Below are 17406 nucleotides of genomic sequence, written 5' to 3' on the forward strand. Positions count from 1 at the left end.
GCAAACATTTCTAAAAACTAATTTTTATGTTGTCATTATGGGGTATTGTGTGTAGATTGCTGAGGATTTTTTTTTATTTGATCAAATTCAGAATAAGGCTGGAACGTAACAAAATGTGGAAAAAGTCATGGGGTCTGAATACTTTCCGAAGGCACTGTATCTGATGCTGTCTGGACCAAAAGAGTATGTTGCCGCCATAGCATCTGATTGATTGATGCCAGCAAGCATTTGGCCTCCCTTGATAAAATAATTAGCCAATCAGTGTTGAACTGAGCTCAACTGTGGTTTGTCCTGGTGCAGCAAAACGCCCAACAAGGGAAGCCAGTTTGGATTTTAGCTAGGTAGCCTATGACAAAAAAAACTAAAAGTGTACTTACTGTATGACAGAGCCATAGACCGTTTTGCCAACATGAAAGAGGAGGATTGAATTGGCATTCATCTAGTCTATAAGTAGGGTGCGCGCGCACACACACAGAAAGAAATCAGTGCCATGGACAGCCACATGATATTTAGCTAAATTGATTGGACCTGTCATTCAGGGCAGAGCCCCATCTATTTAGATATAAACAATAAAGTAAAAAACGTATCATTAATATCTTTCACATATCACATATGTAAAACAACCCCCTCTTTTTTTTGCTTTCTTGAGTAAGGCAGCTCCAAAATGCAGGTGTTTCAGCCTAGTTCAGTGCTTTCTGTGGTAGTGGGGCAGCCAGCGGTAAATACAGAGCGTAGGGGTTGATAATGTTCTCTAGATGCGCCGTGATTTGCTCAGTGTTCTGTCACTCATGGGGACACCACATCACAGCAAGACCCTTGGTTGCTGCCATAGACTTCCATTAGAAGTGCCCATCGAAGAATACTCAAGGTCATTGGCCACAGATACAATTATGTAAAATCGTGTTATATCTACCATAGCTTTGATTGGACTGATCATGTCAACATCATACTTTCAAAATCTTAGCTAGCAAGCTAGCAGTCATCATTATGCAGAAAGTCGGCAATCTACTGGCAAATTGTTTTCAATCCTTGTCATCTAAAGAGAAATTATATATAAAACGTATCAGGGTGCAGCCAGTAGATTGCTGGTGCCACTGCAGCCCCAGGTTCGATCCCAGGCTGTGTCATAGCCGGCTGAGACCGGGAAACCCATGAGGCTTTGCACAATTGGCCCAGCATCGTCCGGGTTAGAGGAGGGTTTGGCCAGCCGGGATGTCCTTGTCTCATCGTGCTCTAGAGACTCCTTGTGGCGGGCCGGGCGCCTACAAGCTGACTTCGGTTGTCAGTTCCACAGTGTTTCCTCCGACACAGTGGTGCAGCTGGCTTCCGGGTAAAGCGAGCAGTGTGTCAAGAAGCAGTGTGGCTTGGCTCTCGACCTTCACCACGTCCGTAACTACCAAATGGATAACACAAAAATGGGGGTAACGCCATGGGCCAGAAAATGTTCAATACATTGGCATGTCAATCCAGCAGGACTTCTGCCACGTTACTAACAACTGGAAACTCGGAATTAGGAAATGTCAGACTCGGATAAAACTAGCTCCGACTGGGAAAATACCCAAAATAATTTTGAACGGTCATCCAACTCGGAATTCAAAGTCAGGATTTTGGGCCTCTTTCTAGAGCCCACAAGAAGAACCGCCACACCACCTTCCTGTTCAAGTGACCACAGCACAACAAGGTGAGTCCAAAAATGTATTGTATGCTACTGCACAAATGAAGTAATATGCCATGGAGATTTGCATACTGTAGCCAAGAAAGTAATACCAAGTGTATGTTGTGTAATAAGCTGTTAGTAGCCCATGTGTCTCACCCTAATCATTTGGTCCCTTTCCTCCCTCATAACTTTGCCTGTTTTAGAGAATTGTGATCATCAAATATTGTAAGAGATTTCATTATCTGCTTATATGCCCCTTTTATTTATCCTACGGTTCTGACTTGGTATAAATGGGGAATACTGTAAAAACGGCCCATGCTCTGAATTCTGTTGCTGTACATTTCAAAAGTGCTGAACAAATAGTTATATTGACTACATCCATTTTAGCTCGCTCATTAATGTCTTAATCCAAATTACGAATTGCCTCTTATCCGCTCATCTTTCCTTTATGCCATAGTTTGTACATCTCAATTGTCAGTAGAAACCACATTTGTTTAAGCAAGTCAGCCATATCAGCTATGTTTTTTTACAAGGCAGCAAATGAGGCTGATTTAACCGTTTCACTGCCAAACAAGGCTCCGCTGATAGCCAGGTGTAGCGGTGGTAAGGAGTCCCTCCCTGGTGCTGAAAAGAAAGCTCTCGTATTGTGGGCACCATTTGTCACCATTATAGTGCAATGAATGAATTGGTTAGTGTTGTGTTGCGTTGAGCTGTGTAGTGGCTTTGCCCCAACAAGATTCACATGCTAAAAATGCCACTGGATTGGTCTAAATTGTTTTGGGTATCTTCAAGTTTGTTTTCAGTGTATTAAACAAAGCATGTACAGCCGTATTGATTTGATGGTGTCTAAGTTAAAATGGTGCTGGAATAGCGAAGGCAGTGCTCCTGTTATCTTTGTGCTGAGTTGCAGTGACTCTGTGGTTCTAAATCTGTAGATGGTTAGTTAAGTGTCAAACATGAACTTGCTTGACCATGCTGCAGGTGAAATAACTGTTTGTTACACACAATATTTGCTTCGTGGTCTTCCTAGGACAGATGTTGCTCTCCGGTTTCTGGATAAAAACGACCGTATGTGTGTAGTTGAATATATTCTGCCACTGTGTGACAGTTGTCTTTTTTGTTGTCAGGTCTTTATTGTATACCACGGTGGCACGTGAATGAACGGGTTACAGAGAAAACAATGCAATTATCACCCCATCGGTTGCGATATGGCTCTTTTACTGGCTTGGTTGATCTTCCTCAGTGATTATACCCACATGCCGCTGCTGTAAAGGTGCAACCAGGTAGGCTACACGAAGGATGTAGACAGGAAGGATGATGCTTCACCAGTGGAATGATGTGGCTGTGTACTACATCATTATTTAAATACCGTGTGGTCTGAATTATAATCCAGAAGTTAACTGTGTAGTTTATTTCCCTCGCCTTGATTTATTCATTCGACCATTCATTGTCCATTCTGGTGTGAGTAGACCCTGAATGACTTTAGGTGAGCTTAGTATCCTTATGAGTTACAGGCAGACTGATGGGTTTCCTCGGTGCGTCCTCTTCAAGGGTGTCAGATGCGGGGACACATTAAAGTTGAATGGGAAATCTTAAGGGAGAGAAATGTTCCTATTGTTATGATACGGTTTATAATTGGCATGGGACACAGGCTAGACCATTTATGGTGGCATTGTTGGCAAACACTTGGACAACAGGATCATTTAAACTAGAAAAATCATTTGATTTAGATGCGTGATTTTATTTCGTTTTTACAAAGTGTGATAGGCCCAATGAAAACAATTGTATACATTCCCACTGACCAATAAATCAAGTGGATCTAAGATGCAAGTGCTGTAAACTCATAACCCACAGCAGCAGTAGGCTATATTTATGTCTGTCTCTAAGCCTTTTGAATGGTTCTTGGCGATGATAATTCAGCACAAAAAGTCTGCATCCATAATGGAAGCGTTCAGGGTGAAGTAATGGATGTAGCTGTTGCCCTCATCAACACAGTGCCTCCAGCTACACTCAACACATCTCTCTTTATACTCCCACCGCCTAAAAACAAAAACAAAAAAGTTCCTAACGACACACTCCTCTCTCATCCACCTTTAGCTAAATGTGTTGAAAAGCTAATGGCTAATTGCTAAGCTCTGGTCACAATGACATGTCATCATTTTAGAAACGTTTTTGAAATACAATTCATGGTATTCCATCAAGCAAAACACTTGAGGGAATGAATATGCTTTTTTTAATGTTCAGGACATGACTAATGGGATTTTTTAAAATATAAAATGTATTTTCCTGCAATATCACATGTAGATTTATATTTGATTGTTTTATGATGGTTTACTGGTTTATGCATTACACAAAGTAAGCATACTGTGGTTACACACCCCTTCTCCACTGTTCCCACCACTAGTTCAAGTGTTGGAAAACTGTCAATCTTCTCCTGGATACAAATGGATAGATATATGGAAACTGACACCTTAACCCAACAAAGAAACATAGGAGTATGGCAGAAAATCTAAAACAAAATGGATGGCTCTGCAATGTTCTGTAATGATTTCGTTTTGAGGTAAGTGACAGCGGAAGTTGGAAGTTTACATACACCTTAGCCAAATACACCTCAGTTTTTCCACAATTCCTGACATTTCATCCTAGTAGAAGTTCCCTGTTTTAGGTCAGTTAGGATCACCACTTTATTTTAAGAACGTGAAATGTCAGAATAATAGTCTTGATTTCCAAAACTATAGTTTGTTAACAAGAAATTTGTGGAGTGGTTGAAAAACGAGTTTTAATGACTCCAACCTAAGTGTATGTAAACTTCCCACTTCAACTGTATGTTAGTGTTCAACGGGACAGTGCATCTTGAGACAGAAGATTGATTGATGCTCTAAGACACACTATTTCAATAAAGTCTTCAATAAATAGTAGATTTGCTTTATTTTAGTTGTTGGCTTGCCGAGAGACTACCGTGTGGCCAGGTGTTGCAGATGCAGATGAGTTTGAGTGAGGAGGCTCCTCTGCACAGTAACTAGATGCTTAACACCGTGTGTGTAGGCAATTGAGTGGGATTCCTGCTGAGTCATATTATGAAGCCAGGGTAGCAAGGAGTCCCGACTGGGAGTACTGCAGAATCCACAGAGGGAAACTCCACCACGAGTTTTATAGCCTAAGGAAATCATGGGTGGGAACCTGCTTTTAAGTGATGCTGATTAGGCCTACTCTATATCTGCACTTGGGAGGACTGCTTTGAAACCAAACAAGTCATTATACTCATTGCTGCAGTAAAGTCAGGCCGGCTCAGTCTACTCATTATAGCGTTGAAGTGCTTTTAGTCCATTTACAGAGCTCCTGAAGCGTAGCCCACTGGGCGCAGACGTCAATTCAACGTCTATTCAACATAATTTCATTAAAATGACGTGGCAACAACGTTGATTCAACCAGTGTGTGCCCAGTGGGAGGTGTTGTGTAGCGAAACAACTAGGCTTTACATAGACAGGCCTTGGCATTCATGCAGTGGCAGGACCTGAGGAATACTTCCCAGCATGCCATGCAAACTCTTTGTGAGGCTGTTCAATACAGTCAAAAGCTATAGTTGCTACCAGGGGAGGGACATTTTATTATCTTTTTTAATTATTTCTATCCAGTCGGATAAACACTTCAAACAGCCTACCCGACCGCTCGGAGGCGTCTGCCTGGTCCTAATGTGCACCGTTACCCCGTTTTGTATCACAATCCAATTATGAAACTGGGGTGGACAGAAATGCAATTTCAGAATGTGTGTGGGGGGGAACATGACCCCAGTGAAAGTTGTACCCTTGGTTGCTACAGTCCTTTCTTCTGCAATGGCTGTGTGCTCCTCTCATTCCTCTTTCCCTCTGTCTGTGTGTATCTTGTCAGAGAATATTAATGATGTATTTTGGGAAAGGCATAACAAAGCACCTTAATGACAGGGTCTTTTCACAGAGTTACACAGCTAATTGACCATTGGCTCATGCACAAGGACAAGAATAAGAACCCTAGTCAACACCAGGTACATTCTTTTTCAGGTGCTATGATCTTTTTTTCTCTTGATTGATCCACAAAGACTGGAGGACATATGCTTTAAACATGGCTCTTCTTGACATTGCACGTGGAGATTGTTTTGTTATACAATACGAGGAACCTCCTCTTCTCACAGCCCACAAGAAGATCAAACCATTGACAGTAAAAAGGGTCTGGTTCTAACACATGTTCTAAGGTTAAGCTGCAAATTTACAGTGGTGGTGTCATGACTCCTTTACACCACAAGAGGGCATTGTTTACTCAGCTTTCCATTCACAGAGGTTCTGAATACATCATGAAAGAGTAAACGTGATAGGCTACTACAGTTCTGGGAATTAAAATGTTACTTAGACAGGACAGCAATATGGTCCAATTCAAGCACCTATCAATATATCACAAGTTGTAATCCCTACTTCCTCTGATCTGGCGGACTCACTAAACACATACTGCATTTGTAAATTATGTCTGAGTTTTGGAGTGTCCCCATCTGTCCATAAAGAAAAAAAAGTCTGCTGTCTGTCTGGTTTGCTTAATATAAGGATATTCATATGCAGTATAGTATTGACATTTTTATTTTGAAGTATGGCAACTGAGTACTTTTTTCCACCACTGTACTTAAGTACATTTAAAACCATATACTTTTAGACTTTTTACTCAAGTAGTATTTTACTGGGTGACTTGTACTTTTACTTGAGTCATTTTTTATTAAGGTACAGTATCTTTACTTTTACTCAATTATGACAGTTGAGTACTTTTTCCACCACTGATTTTACACATGAAGTTTAAAACGTCACGTACAACATGTTCCACCCACTGTAGTCAGCACGTTCCCGTAGCTGCAGTTCTGCACGTTCGTAGTGCTGTCTTATCCATAGAAACATAGATAATGGAGAGAAGATGACCTCAGATATCTTTATGAGCCATACCATCTTCAACTATCTTCCCACGCAGCTGCCTCCCAGTTGAACACTACTGAAAAAAGTGCCCAGGTAGATGTACCGTACTTCAGCCCAGACACAAATGTGCCAGTATTGCTACGCAATGTATAATTGAAGCAATTCAACTCCATAATGAGATAACACTTTCCTGATATCAGAATTCTACAGTTACAGGAATTGATTAACATTAATGGTGAGAGCCTTCCATGGATGGTTTTACAAAAGAAGCAAGGTGTTATTTTATCCAGACCATGTACAGCAAGCATTATATCCAAATTACAATAGAAATCCTATACAATTGTCTGTGGACTTCCCTTTGCCGCCTGAGTCTTCTATCCTCACCCCTTTAAATTGGAATACACTGGGAATTATTTCACTCACCTATATCTCAAAATAGACGTGTCATCATACAACTGTCACTGCCACTTCAGATCTGTAGGGTTGAAGAATGCAAGCCAGGCACAGGGAAATGCGAGATTTTTGCAAGCGCATTCAGAGCAATCTGTTTATCTGTAGGATTACTTTACCATCTAATTAAGAGCCGTTTAAGAACACGTTAAAGGGATGGCCATGGTACAAGATTAGGAATAAGAACACGTTAAAGGGATGGCCATGGTACAAGATTAGGAATAAGAACACATTAAAGGGATGGCCATGGTACAAGATTAGGAATAAGAACACGTTAAAGGGATGGCCATGGTACAAGATTAGGAATAAGAACACGTTAAAGGGATGGCCATGGTACAAGATTAGGAATAAGAACACGTTAAAGGGATGGCCATGGTACAAGATTAGGAATAAGAACGCGTTAAAGGGATGGCCATGGATCAAGATTAGGAATAAGAACATGTTAAAGGGATGGCCATGGTACAAGATTAGGAATGCTTCATTTTTTTGTTGCCATTTTACATGTTCATCAACAATATGGAAGACAAAATAACTTTTGTACAGTTGAAGTCGGAAGTTGACATACATCTTAGCCGAAGACATTTAAACTCAGTTTTTCCACAATTCCTGACATTTAATCCTAGTAAAAATTCCCTGTTTTAGGCCAGTTAGGATCACCACTTTATTTTAAGAATGTGAAATGTCAAAATAATAGTAGAGAGAATGATTTATTTCAGCTTTGATTTCTTTCATCACATTCCCAGTGGGTCAGAAGTTTACATTAGTATTTGGTAGAATTACCTTTAAATTGTTTAACTTGGGTCAAACGTTTCAGGTAGCCTTCCACAAGCTTTGCACAATAAGTTGGGTGAATTTTGGTCCATTCCTCCTGACAGAGCTGATGTAACTAAGTCAGGTCTGTAAGGCCTCCTTGCTCACACACGCTTTTTCAGTTCTGCCCACAAATGTTCTATAGTGTTGAGGTCAGGGCTTCGTGATGGCCACTCCAATACCTTGACTTTGCTGTCCTTAAGACATTTTACCACAACTTTGGAAGTATGCTTGGGGTCAATGTCCATTTGGATGACCCATTTGCGACCAAGCTTAAACTTCCTGACTGATGTCTTCAGATGTTGCTTCAATATATCCACATAATTTTCTTCCCTCATGATGCCATCTATTTTGTGAAGTGCACCAGTCCCTCTTGCAGCAAAGCATCCCCACAACATGATGCTGCCACCCATGTGCTTCACGGTTGGGATGGTGTTCTTCGGCATGCAAGCCTCCCCTTTTTTCCTCCAAACATAACAATGGTCATTATGGCCAAACAGTTCTATTTTTGTTTCATCAGACCAGAGGACAGTTCTCCAAAAAGTATGATCTTTGTCCCCATGTGCAGTTGCAAACCGTAGTCTGGCTTTTTTATGGCTGTTTTGGAGCAGTGGCTTCTTCCTTGCTGAGCGGCCTTTCAGGTTATGTCGGTATAGGACTCGTTTTACCGTGGCTATAGAAACGTTTGTACCTGTTTCCTCCAGCATCTTCACAGGGTCCTTTGCTCTTGTTCTGGGATTGATTTGCACTTTTCGCACCAAAGTACGTTCATCTCTTGGAGACAGAACACGTCTCCTTCCTGAGGGGTATGACGGCTACGTGGTCCCATGGTGTTTATACTTGTTTGTACAGATGAACGTGGTACCTTCAGGCGTTTGGACATTTCTCCTAAGGATGAACCAGACTTGTGGAGGTCTACAATTTTTTTCTGAGGTCTTGGCTGATTTCTTTTGATTTTCCCATGATGTCAAGCAAAGAGGCACTGAGTTTAATGGTAGGCCTTGAAATACATCCACAGGTACACCTCCAATTGACTCAAATTATGTCAATTAGCCTATCAGAATCTTCTAAAGCCATGACATCATTTTCTGGAATTTTCCAAGCTGTTTAAAGGCACCGTTAGTGTATGTAAACTTCTGACCCACTGGAATTGTGGTACAGTGAATTATTAGTGAAATAATCTGTCTGTAAACTATTTTTGGAAAAATGTCTTGTGTCATGCATAAAGTAGATGTCCTAACCGACTTGCCAAAACTATAGTTTGTTAACAAGAAATTTGTGGAGTGGTTGAAAAACGAGTTTTAATGACTCCAACCTAAGTGTGTGTAAACGTCCAACTTCAACTGTATTTGTCGGTTCTGGAATACAGTCATGTGTCCATCACGACTGTTCTGGGCTTTCCGAGCTGGTCATAGCTGCACCTCAGCCACACTCAAGGTCCTAAACAATATCATAACCGCCATCAATAAAAGACAGTACTGTGCAGCCGTCTTCATCGACCTGGCCAAGGCTTTCGACTCTGTCAAACACTGAATTCTTATGGGCAGACTCAATAGCCTTGGTTTCTCAAATGACTGCCTTGCCTGGTTCACCAACTACTTGATAGAGTTCAGTGTGTCAAATCGGAGGGCCTGTTGTCCGGATCTCTGGCAGTCTCTATGGGGGTGCCACTGGATTCAATTCTTGGGCCGACTCTTTTCTCTGTATATATCAATAATGTCGCTCTTGCTGCTGGTGATTCTCTGATCCACCTCTACGCAGATGACACCATTCTGTATACATCTGGAAATTCTTTGCACACTGTGTTAACAAACCTCCAAACAAGCTTCAATGCCATACAACTCTCCTTCTGTGGCCTCCAACTGCTCTTAAATACAAGTACAACTAAATGCATGCTCTTCATCCGATCGCTGCCCGCACCCGCCCGCCCGAGTAGCATCACTACTCTGGACGGTTCTGACTTAGAATATGTGGACAACTACAAATACCTATGTGTCTGGTTAGACTGGAAACTCTCCTTCCAGACTCACATTAAGCATCTCCAATCCAAAATTAAATATAGAATTGGCTTCTTATTTCGCAAAAAAAGCCTCCTTCACTCATGCTGCCAAACATACCCTCGTCAAACTGACTATCCTACCAATCCTTGACTTCGGCGATGTCATTTACAAAATAGCCTCCTACACTCAAATTGGATGTAGTCTATCACAGTGTCATCAGTTTTGTCACTAAAGCCCCATATACTATCCACCAATGCAACCTGTATGCTCTCGTTGGCTGGCCCTCCCTACTTATCCGTCACCAAACCCACTGGCTCCAGGTCATCTATAAGTCTTTGCTAGGTACAGCCCCAACTTATCTCAGCTCACTGGTCACCATAGCAACACCCACCGATAGCACGGGCTCGAGCAGGTATGTTTCTCTGGTCATCCACAAAGCCAACACCTACTTTGGCCACCTTTCCTCCCAGTTCTCTGCTGCCAATGACTGGAGCGAATTGCAAAAGTCACTGAAGCTGGAGACTTATATCTTCCTCACTAACTATAAACATCAGCTGTCAGAGCAGCTTACCAATCACTGCACCTGTACACAGCCCATCTGTAAATAGCCCACCCAACTACCTCATCCCCATATAGTTATTTCTTTGCTCTTTTGCACCCCAGTATCTCTACTTGCACATCATCATCTGCACATTCTGAATTCTAATTATTTCGCCACTATGGCCTATTTATTGCCTCTCGAAATTTGCACACACTGTATATAGATTTTTCTATTGTGTTATTGACTGTACATTTGTTTATCCCATGTGTAACTCTGTGTTGTTTGTTGTTTTGTCACACTGCTCTGCTTTATCTTGGGCAGGTCGTAGTTGTAAATGAGAACGTGTTCTCAACTGGCCTACCTGGTTAAATAAGGGTGAAATAAAAAAATGTAATAAATAAAAATGTGAAAAGGTAAGTACACTCTTTGGAAAGTGGTATTTTTTTTATTGTATTTTGTTACGTATTTGGACACATGGATATTTGAGCTAAATTGCAACCAAATTAATTGATAAAGGTAACCCAATTTAACAACTCACACACAAAACATATTTGAAATTGTTATGCAATTAAAATAAACAAAAATACAATTTCCTTCTGCAGAAATAATTTGTACCCCCCTGCCTTTACCATCACCTAAAATTGCTAAAATTAGGATCAGGTGCACCCAAACCGGTGACAATGATTAAGAAATCATTAGAGAGTACCTTGGGAGGGGCCAGCCTTCCATAAAGATTAGAAACTTGGCCTGGTTTGGTATTAAACATATGGGTGTGTGGTAACACATCATGCAAAGATCAAAATACCTATCTGAGGCCATCAGAATAAATATTATTCATGTCCTTGAGTCTGGGAGGGGTTACAAATACATTTCCAAGCAATTCAAAGTACATAATTTCACTGTCTGACGGATCATCTAAAAATTGAGAAAATTCCAGACCACTGGCAATCTACTTACGACAGGTCGTCCCACCAAATTCAGCCCAAGAGCTGACCGAAAGATGCTCATAGAAGTCTCTAAGAACCCCAGGGTAACATCAAGGGATCTACAGGCCTCTCTTGCCACAATCAATATTGAAGTGCATGAGTCAACTGTCAGAAAGAGACACAAACACAAACTTGGCCTACATGGGTGGTCAGGAAGGAAGAAGCCTCTGCTCTCAAAAAATTATATCAAGACAAGACTGACGTTTGACAGACAACACCTGGGTTAAAGACCAAGACTACTGGAACAATAAGCTCTGGACAGATGAGTCAAAGGTGGAGTTGTTTGGCCGCAATGCCAGACGCCATCTTTGCCCGAAAAGAAACACTGCCTTTTGAACAGAAGAACCTCATACCAACCGTAAAGCATGGAGGCGGTGTCATTATGATTTGGGGCTGCTTTGCTGCCTGAGGGCCAACTTTAACGCAGCCCGGACACAGAAATATAATACAATGGAACAAAAACAATATCATGAAGTATTACACTTTATTATCATCATGGTAAATTCTTCACATTGGAATGATTATTGCCACAATTATTGCCCCGGGTATGAACAGCTAGATGCGGCTAGATGTTCTTTACCATTCGGCCATCAGATTTGCCACCAATGCTCTTTTATAGGACACATCACTGCACTCTATATTCTTCTGTAAACTGGTCATCTCTGTAAACCCGTCGCAAGACACACAGGTGGATATTTATTCATAAAACCCTCTTAGGCCTCACTCCCTCCTATCTGAGATATCTACTGCAGCCCTCATCCTCACAATAAAACACCCGTTCTGCCAGTCATATTCTGTTAAAGGTCCCAGAGCACACACATCCCTGGGTCGCTAGTCTTTTCAGTTCGCTGCAGTTAGCGACTGGAACGAGCTGCAACAAACACTCAAACTGGACAGTTTTATCTCAATCTCTTCATTCAAAGACTCATTCATGGACACTCTTACTGACAGTTGTGGCTGCTTTGCGTGATGTATTGTTGTCTCTACCTTCTTGCCCTTTGTGCTGTTGCCTGTGCCCAATAATGTTTGTACCCTGTTTTGTGCTGCTACCATGATGTGCTGCTGCCATGTTGTCTTGCTACCATGCTGTGTTGTCATGTGTTGCTGCCATGCTATGTTGTTGTCTTAGGTCTCTCTTTATTTAGTGTTGTGTTGTCTCTCTTGTCGTGATGTGTGTTTTGTCCTATAATGTTATTTATTTTTTAATCCCAGCCCCCGTCCCCACAGGAGGCCTTTTTTGCCTTTTGATAGGCCATCATTGTAAATAAGAATATGACTTGCTTAGTTAAATAAAGGTTCAATAACAAATACATTTTAAAAACAGCATTATCTTATGTATCCAGTTAACAGAACAGTACTCATGTCAATGATATACTGTATTTATACAATCAACAGATATAATATATAGATATTCATTTCGATGTATTCAAATAAATTATAAAAATTCAAAAAATCAAACCAATGTAAAACATTTAATTCACAGTACAAGCTCTGGATTAGTATCTTTGAGCAAGAGATCCTCACATTAACATACACAACTTTCCCCTTGGTTTGTAACAACACAAATTGTTGTTTTGTGAGATAAGGGAAGGCATTAATGCCTGGTGTGTAAATGCTACAGGGGACAGAGACTACTGTATATTAGGATTACATGTGCGAGCAGCCAAAGTGTCAACAGAAGTATGACGATTAAAGGGTAACTGTTAAGAGAGGTGATAAAAAAAGAAGAAGCATGGAACACATTCTGCGTTTCTGAATCTATATTGTAAAGAAAATCAATTTTACATACAATTCATTCATCCCTTCATGTTAACACAGAAACTACAAACTGAGGCTCTACATTAAAATACATTTGATGAGTGCTCCACAACAAAATCAGTCCTCCATAAGCTTCAGTTAGATGTTTAAAACACTACGGCTCGAAAAAAAAAAAAAGATAAACTGCGGTTAATTTACTTTACAATCACTCCTTGAGGAATCCTACATCTCATGTTGAATGTGGCACTCTATTGGAAGTGAACAGCTCAGTGTCGGTGTTTATCGTGTATGGCACAGGAGAAGTTGGGTTAGTCAGGTGAGTTGGGAGTCATGGAAACTGTCCATCATCCAGTATGTGTGTCAGTGAACTCGAGGTCCTTTCACGTTCCACTTTCGTCTATCCCAGAAGCACTCTCTGCAGCCTGTTGGCCGACACGCACTTCTCGTCCTCCGACTCAGCGTCGCTCTGCGGGTTGGAGCTGCAGGGAGAGGTGCATTCTGGGGAGCACAAGTAGTGCATGAAGGGTAGCCGATACTTCCCGCAGAAGTCCACAAACTTGATGTGCCTCACACATGAGTCAAAGTACACACCTGAGAGGAAGGAGACAAGTAGCACAACAATATGAGAGCAATACAAATATCTCAAGGTTTGATTTTATTTTCAAAGAGGATTTTTGAACATGTTTCATTTGAATTTTTCCTCAAGTTATTGAGGAGGACCAGCCTCCTCTTCCTCCCTGGACGAGCCTCCTCTGATCCACTCACAAATACTAGTACATAAGTATGTAACCTAAACCTGCCCCCTCTCGTCCACTTACCGGTACATTTAGGATTGGGACACTTGCTGGCCAGGTCCAGGTAATGCACCAGGTTTCCAGGCAGGTAATTGGTGTGGTAGGGCAGGTTGCAGGACTTGATGGTCCGTCCGGCCAGCTCCAACAGGGAGGGGGGGTCGTAAGTCATGTCCTTGATGAAGCGGACCACCAGGGGGTTGCCGCGGAGACTGAGCTCCTGCAGGTGCACCAGGCTGAGGATCTCCCGCGGTAGGTAGGTGAGTAGGTTGTTATGGAGACTGAGGCAGCGCAGGGAGTAGAGTCTACAAACAGACATATTCAGACATGACAGTGAATCATGGCTTTAGCTCAGCAGGCTAACACAGTCTTATGACACACCGGAGACCCAAGTTTTAAGAAAAAAATAACTGTCGGTCAAATTAATAAATTATGCAAAGTCAGTGTTTCTCTTATGGGATGGCCCTCACCTGGTGAGTTGGGGGGGTACACTTTGTATCCGGTTGTCACAAAGGACCAAGTATCTGAGACCGCGAAGGCTGGCCAGCTCTGGGGGGATGGAGGTAATGAGGTTCCCACCCAAATAAAGCATCTCCAGACTGCATCAGATCAGAGAAAAAAAATACATTTTTCTTCACGCTTGGAATGACAGGGAACATTGCTAAATTAACATACAGATGTAGTATCTTAGTTTGAACCAGTTTTATACAGCATAAAAATAATCCCGCAGCAACAGGAAATGTGAATTATTACGTGGATTATATAATGCACAGTGTTCAAAGGTCAAGAATGGCCAAACAGTTGTCTAAATCCAGAAGAAGCATGTTGAAATTCCAGGGTTCAAAGATTGGACTGAGTGGTCTGTTTGTTTTTGGAGAACCGCTGTGATAAATTGACACACATAATAAACTCTTGAACACCTCCAGAGCGAACACCTGCCAACTTTCTCTGATAAAGCTGACAACAGAAGAAAATGAGAGGAGATAGAGGGAGAGTTAGTTAAGAATTTAACTCCAGTGTTTGACAATTTATGTCAACGGAAGAGATACAGAATGAAGAGAAGAGATGATTGTAAAAGAACTCTGATTGTAAAATGTCTTCTCCTTTTAGAAGGAGATTGAGATTGAGAGAGAGAGAGAGAGAGAGAGAGAGAGAGAGAGAGAGAGAGAGAGAGAGAGAGAGAGAGAGAGAGAGAGAAAGAGAAATGTCAAGAGGTGAGGCCTTATGATGCAAAGCACTGCTGCTAATTTAGCCTCCATACAGTCTGAAACTGCTGTATGCTTTTGGGGGGTGTCCAATTGACCTTCTCATCTTATCTTTAGTCTATAACTTATTATCCACTCTATTCCAAGTCCTAAACCCCCACTTTCCTCTCTCATGGTGCCAGTCCCCCACTGTGGGCAATATGTCAAATGACCTTGTTTTGTAACATGGCACACAGCCAGCCAGACAGGCTAAGCTACACTGATGAGCTGATTCCAAATATTTGTGTCAATGCAGCACCAAGATGTGGAACCTATCTAGCTGAATACAGCAACAGCATTGATTTTATGCAAATTTATTTGCCCGTTATCTTAACCCTCGCCATCTAGTTCCTAAATGCACACCTTGACATTACCGCTGTAGTTATGGAGTCCCAGGCATTTCATTAAGACAGCAACAGAGCTTATTATTCAAGCCTACTACTACATAATGGCTATTATGGGCATGCTATTATCAGGTAAGGCGCAGGTAGCCTAGCGATTAAGAGTGATGGGCTTGTAAGTGGCAGGCGGCTGGTTCGAATCCCTGACCTATGTGAACAATCTGTCGATGAGTCCTTGAACAAGGCACCCAACCCTAATGGCTCGTATTTTACATTTTTATTTAACCCTTATTTAACTAGGCAAACCAATTAAGAACAAATGCTTATTTGCAATGACCGTCTACACCCGCCAAACCCAGACGACGCTGGGCCAATTGTGCGCCGCCCTATGGGACTCTCGTTCTGGTTAAGAGTGTATGCTAAATGACTAAAATATATTTGATAAGGGCAACGTAACCTTGATGTGGCGATTTCTTTATTCACATTTGAGCGTCCCAACGTTACGCTATTAGAAGCAACGAGTGTATAAGCTTAGAAGCTTAAAAGCTTAAAGCTCATCTAAATTTCAACAACCTCACTTCGTCATGCATAGATGTTGTTGTTTGTTAAAAGTCCCCATTTATATTAAGTGCCTATAAAACCTATGATTGCATGGTAATTAACGTTACATGGGGTACTATGGTGTAAGTAGTTAGTTTCATTGTAACTAATACCGTTAGCCTACATTATTAAAACTCTTTTGCCGCTATAATGTATCAGTAGTCTTACCTGGTAACATTTTCTATCTCTGAGGGGATAGCTTTGAGTCTGTTACCCCCAAGAGACAGATATTTTAATCGCTGGAGTTTTAGAAACTGAATGGGCACCTCTTCAAATATATTCCCACTGAAGTTCAATGTGTCTATCTGCATGGACCCAAATTCCTTTGGGAACGAGAATTCGTTCAAACGGTTGTTCTTGGCTATGAGTGTTTTGAGGTTTGACAAACGTTGAATGTCCTCACAGAGAACCGTTAATCCATTGTTGCTTATATCCAGAACTTCCAAATTGGAGAATAGACATACCGAAGCGGGAAACACAATCAGTCGGTTGTTATACAGGTAGAGTTGCTGGGTCACTCTCCTCCGTTCGTCACCGACAGTGTCCAAATTTAAGCTCTCCAGATTCAGATGGGACATGTCCAAAATGCAACCCCCCTGATCAACTGTTGCAAACAGCTCCATATTCAATACCAATTGCTATCCAGCGAGTTCAAAAATATGAATGAATTAAGTGTTGTTTTTTACAAAGTATAAGCTCTTTCAGCACTGGTCAAGACCGTATAAAGCCTCTCTACGCATTCTGCTAATCTGCAAATAAATGTCCATTAAATACAGACCGCAGTCACACCACGGACCGTACACGCACAGCTGTCACATTGGCATCGCGTTCACATTGTAGCCGGTGTTACAAGGCTGGTCAAGCTTTAGATTCTCCGCCCCCAGTTTAAATTAACCCGTGCATGCCTGCTTGCTCTGGTGCCACAGAACGTCTCCATGTCCAGAAATCACTTTTGCGCGTGTGTGGATGCTTTGTAAACGGTTATCTGTTTTCACACGGTCAATTAACTTTGCAATTGGACACCCCAGCTCTCGTTTCTTTTAGCCTACGAGGAACCATATCTAATATTTTGTAATATGCCCTACTAGTTTTAGTGGTAGACATTATGTCACAAAGGTCTGGAGGGTCTGGAGACATGTGAAATCATAAAATACATGTGAAATTATACAATGACCATTATAAGCCGTGGTGTATGAGACCGTATACCACGGGTATGACAAAACATTTATTGTTTACCGTTCTTATTACTTTGTAACCAGTTTATAATAGCAATAAGACACCTCGGGGATTTGTGGTATAT

At 41.5% G+C, this 17406-nt stretch overlaps 1 protein-coding gene across 1 annotated transcript; it reads right to left on the bottom strand.

The window, feature by feature from the left end:
• Positions 1 to 10811: 10811 nt before the first annotated feature.
• LOC139413089 (leucine-rich repeat-containing protein 58-like) lies at positions 10812 to 16955 on the bottom strand. The gene is made up of 4 exons (XM_071160141.1): positions 16275 to 16955; positions 14392 to 14520; positions 13949 to 14226; positions 10812 to 13721 (listed from the first exon to the last, which is right to left on the bottom strand). Exons 1-4 carry the CDS (start codon positions 16727 to 16729, stop codon positions 13528 to 13530), a joined length of 1056 nt encoding a protein of 351 aa, XP_071016242.1. The 5' UTR covers positions 16730 to 16955; the 3' UTR covers positions 10812 to 13527.
• Between the last annotated feature and the right edge of the window lie 451 nt (positions 16956 to 17406).

The sequence above is a fragment of the Oncorhynchus clarkii genome, chromosome 7 (assembly GCF_045791955.1).
Source record: "Oncorhynchus clarkii lewisi isolate Uvic-CL-2024 chromosome 7, UVic_Ocla_1.0, whole genome shotgun sequence".
In the NCBI taxonomy this organism is placed as follows: domain Eukaryota; kingdom Metazoa; phylum Chordata; class Actinopteri; order Salmoniformes; family Salmonidae; genus Oncorhynchus; species Oncorhynchus clarkii.

Coding starts and splice junctions, on each gene's coding strand:
- LOC139413089 (XM_071160141.1), bottom strand. CDS start 16,729: ATGGAGCTGTTTGCAACAGTTGATCAGGGGGGTTGCATTTTGGACATG. Junction 14,521..16,274: donor GAGATAGAAAATGTTACCAG/GTAAGACTACTG, acceptor GATCTGATGCAG/TCTGGAGATGCTTTATTTGG. Junction 13,722..13,948: donor TCCCAATCCTAAATGTACCG/GTAAGTGGACGA, acceptor CCTTCCTCTCAG/GTGTGTACTTTGACTCATGT.